Source organism: Chinchilla lanigera, unplaced genomic scaffold (genome assembly GCF_000276665.1).
Source record: "Chinchilla lanigera isolate Chin_1 unplaced genomic scaffold, ChiLan1.0 scaffold00002, whole genome shotgun sequence".
Classification (NCBI taxonomy): Eukaryota; Metazoa; Chordata; class Mammalia; order Rodentia; family Chinchillidae; genus Chinchilla; species Chinchilla lanigera.
The window spans coordinates 52,983,224-52,987,029 of record NW_004955403.1 but is presented as its reverse complement, the minus strand read 5'-3'; the positions used below and the strand labels follow the sequence as shown (position 1 = coordinate 52,987,029).

The window sequence follows — 3,806 nt, the reverse complement described above, 5'->3', positions numbered from 1 at the left end:
CGGCGAGGGCTGCCACGGACACGGAGACCACAGTCCGCGCGGGAAAACCGCAGCGCTCGGAAACGCAAGCGTCCTCAATCCAGCGGCGGGCCGGAGGCCGGGCTGTGCTGTACGCGGGAGAGCCCCGCAGAGTCCGCTGGTTCCGGCCGGCGGCGCGGGAGGGCGACTCCGCCCGGCCCGGAGGTCGGCGGCGTGGACGGGCGCGGCAGGGGAGAGGTGGCCGAGTGCACGGGCCTGCGGGCCGCGTCCAGGTCAGCGCGGCGCGGGCAAAGCCTGGGGGTCTGGCTCCACGGCCGAGGGCCGGGCGGCTCCTTCCGCTCGCTGCAGCCGCGCTCCTACGGGAAGAACGACAGAAAGGAGAGAGGTTATCCCAGAGCTTTCCGGGCCCACGTTCCCCAGGCCGGGAGCTTCTGCTGCTTCTGCTGCTTCTGCCGAACTGCAAACGAAATCGCCGCTTTCGGGCCCAGCCTCGAGGCCTCGCCTTTGCTCGGGAAGCCGCGGCCTTTGTTTTGCGCCGGCTGTGAGGTCAGGCTGCCCCGGGGAGGGCGCTCTGGGGACTTGGGGTCCGGGCACTGGGGCCTGAACTTATTGCTTGTGATCTATCTAGGTCAGCTATTTTTCCAGTGCTTACCGGGAAGGACTAATTTTACCGTATTCTTCAAGCATATTTTTGCTACAGTATTTTCTAAATCCAAGGGTTTCGGTTTCCAGCGAATGCCTGGGACCCAAGAAATCTCCCTCGCCTTTTCTTCTTCACCCAGTTTTCCCCAAGCGTGCCTGGCCAGGAAAGAACTGTGGGTGGGGGTGGGGGCGACGACAAACTTTGTCAGAACTAGCTACCTCCGAAAGTTTTGTTTGTAACCTATTTTTTAAAAGCTGAGGTAGAGTCCAAATGTTTAGGAATGAGCAACAGTGTCTGTTCAATCTCCTAAAAAGGACTGGGAGACACATTCTCCATAGCCTGTAACCTGTGGGTGTCAGATGAGACGAGCTACATGTTTCTCCTGAATTGTTATATTTTAGACATTTTACAGATTGCATATGCCGACCAGGAACAAGGCGGAATGGACAACCTCACTCGACAGAACTCCCCAGACATTCTAATTCACTGGCAGGTTTTTCCCTGTGGGGCTGCAGGTCCACCCCACGCAAAACCAGCATGCTGGTTGACTTCGTGGACAGTTCCTAGCACTTGCCTGTGTGCGGCCCAGCAGCCCGTGTTTTGGTACACCCAGGGAATTTTTCTGAAAAAGAAGAGCTCTAGTTTGTAACATACCTGCTGGTGCCTCAGGTCCTTTTCTTTACAAACCCACTGAGTAAAGTTGTCTTTCCTCGTTTTACAAAAGAGGGAACTGAAGCCTTGGAAAGTTTTGAAACTTGACTAAGATCAAAGTACAATCAGAGGGTGGGGGTGGTATCCAGAGGGCTCCAGAGTTTGAAGCTGTCCACTTCCCCACACCTTTTCCCTTCCTGAAGAGGCAGCTGCTCCTGACAGTGTTTTCTTTTTTGTTGTCACAGGAACATTGCAAGGACAATAACTGAGCCATGTACTAAATCCAGGCTCTGCCACTCACAGAATAAATACCTCTAGACCAACCATTTAACCTGTGCTCATTTTCCTCACCTGCACAGTGCAAATATTAAAGGCACCTGTGTCATAGTCATTACAAGAACTATGAGTAAAGATTATAAATACATGAATGCATTCACAACAAGGCCTTACGTGATGGTGGTAACGGGCACAAAGAAAGTTCATGTAACAGTTGGCTGTCATTACAGATTTCTAATGTATCATAAGAAAACACCCGAGACCTGGTATGTACCACAATCAACAATCACCCCTACCACAGTAAAAGTTCTGGAAACGAAATCATATGTACGTGTAGTACTTTTTTGCATTTTGCAATAGCTCTAGTAATAATAATGGAATTAATGCTATTGTAGTATAGTCTCATGGTAACTATTTATTTGCTTTCAAAATATACAAGAAACTCTTGGTTCAGTGGGCATTTCCTTCCAGCAAGCTTGGTTAGAGAACAGATACAAAAAAATTTGACCTGGGGTCACCAACTTTTCCCTTTGAAAATACAGGCAAAAAATAAATTAGCTCCTACTAATCTTTGGGTTTCAATAAATAAATAAATAAATATGTAGGCCTACCTTAATATAATAAAATATCCAGTATTTAATTTTAAAACCAAGTGGTTGACTTATTTCATTGTATCTTTTACAATATTTAACTCTTGCCGCTTAAAAAGATAACGTTGTAAATTTTCTTTTCTCCCATAACAGCAGGAAAGAAAGAAAATTTAGAATTTAGTAATTCAACTCCCGGGATACATACAGGTGCTAACTTGCAAGTTTTAAAAATGTAAACGCTGAAAATGTTACAGACCTAACACTTGCATTTAGTGCACTCCCTGCCTTTTCAAATGGCTGATACATTACCTCCAAGGTGGATTACTGGGACAATGGAAGGTGGGGGAAATACCCCTCTACACCTTTTGGGAGGGACAAGAAACTCCCCTGGCGAAGTTTCCAGCTTGCTGCAGTTATCAGCCGAGGCCTGGCCTGCAGCAGAGGGAGCCCAGCGGGTTCCCAGACCGATGCAAGCCAGGCCTGAGCCTCCGTTTCCTTCTCCTGATCGCTCACCCCAGTTCACCCCGAGTTAGCAGGCCCCAAACGGATACTTTCTGCTTTCACGATTTCTCCAACAGCCCCTTTTCCATCTGCTTTTAAGAGTGGGAGAATTAAAAGCGCCTAAGCTCGCAGAGACCCTTCATAGACGATTCCTTCTCTTTTCACTCTGCTCGCGCCGTCGCCGGCGGCCTGTCGCGCAAAAAACCTGTCACCCGCGAACTCCTGCCCTAGACAGCGACGAGAAAAGCAGATGAAATCGGTGGGCGATCACCCAGCCACCTCGCTGAAACTTTTCCTTCTCTAAACGCCGAAACCTGCCCTAGGGTGCCCTTCTTTTCTAAAAGCACGGGAAACGATCCCAAGGTGCTCGCCCAACTCTGCGCTGCCGCGGGCCGGGCCGCCCCAGGCTTCTGCCCACCTGGTCCTCCGAGCCGACCCAGAGGCCCTCTTTCTCCGGCCTGGTGGCAGTTCGCCTCCCAGCCATGCCGCGGTCTCAACCCTCAGGCCCAGGCCGAACCGTGCGGTGTCCTGGGTCGGGGAGAGGGCAGTAGCTTGGTGCGGCGGCCTTGGCTCCCCCGACCAGTCTGGAGGCCAGGCTGGCCGGAGGAGCGTGAGGCCCGGTGTTCGCCGCGTCCAGCCCCCCGACCCCCCCGCGCCACCGGGTCGCCTGCGGCCGACAGCCCTTCGTCTACGTCCCTGTTCCCGGGTCCGCTCGCGGCCTGTGCCAGGTCAGTCGGTCAGGTTGATTTCACAGGGCCTCGGTCGCCACCCCGGCCCCCGCCTCGGAGCGCAAACAAGGGCTGGAGACTGAGCGCACCCGGGAGGATTGCGTTCGAGTGCACGCGAAGAGTATCCAAACGCTCTTCGAGGACCCCTCTGCGCTGGGCCCCAATCGCCCTCTGATTGAAAGCAGTCGCTATGCAAAGTCAAAAGTGAGCGGTCTTTGGCCAATTTCGGCAGAGGGGAGTGACCGAGGTCTCCCTTCCACTCCGTGGCCGCCTCTGCCTTCTCAGGCGATCGCGCGCGGACAGAGGTGCTCCGTGTACCACCCCGGCGGAGGGGCCTGGAGAGGGAGGGAGAAGCCCTACCTGCGGCCGGGAGCTTCCTGGAGAGCGGGCGGGCGGGCCCCCCCGGGCGCTCCGGGAGCTGCGGGGCGGCGGAGCCTC

General features: G+C 53.8%; 1 protein-coding gene across 4 annotated transcripts in view; it reads right to left on the bottom strand.

Moving 5' to 3' along the window:
• Gata4 (GATA binding protein 4) overlaps positions 1 to 3,806 on the bottom strand; it is a gene marked incomplete in the record, with an annotated part of 70,950 nt that overhangs the window by 42,238 nt on the left and 24,906 nt on the right. For all 4 annotated transcript variants that reach the window (XM_013514552.1, XM_005373824.2, XM_013514543.1 and 1 more), the window contains 1 exon segment: positions 1 to 335. Coding sequence is in view for 2 of the 4 variants with exons in the window: in XM_005373824.2 (XP_005373881.2) it covers positions 1 to 335 (335 nt within the window).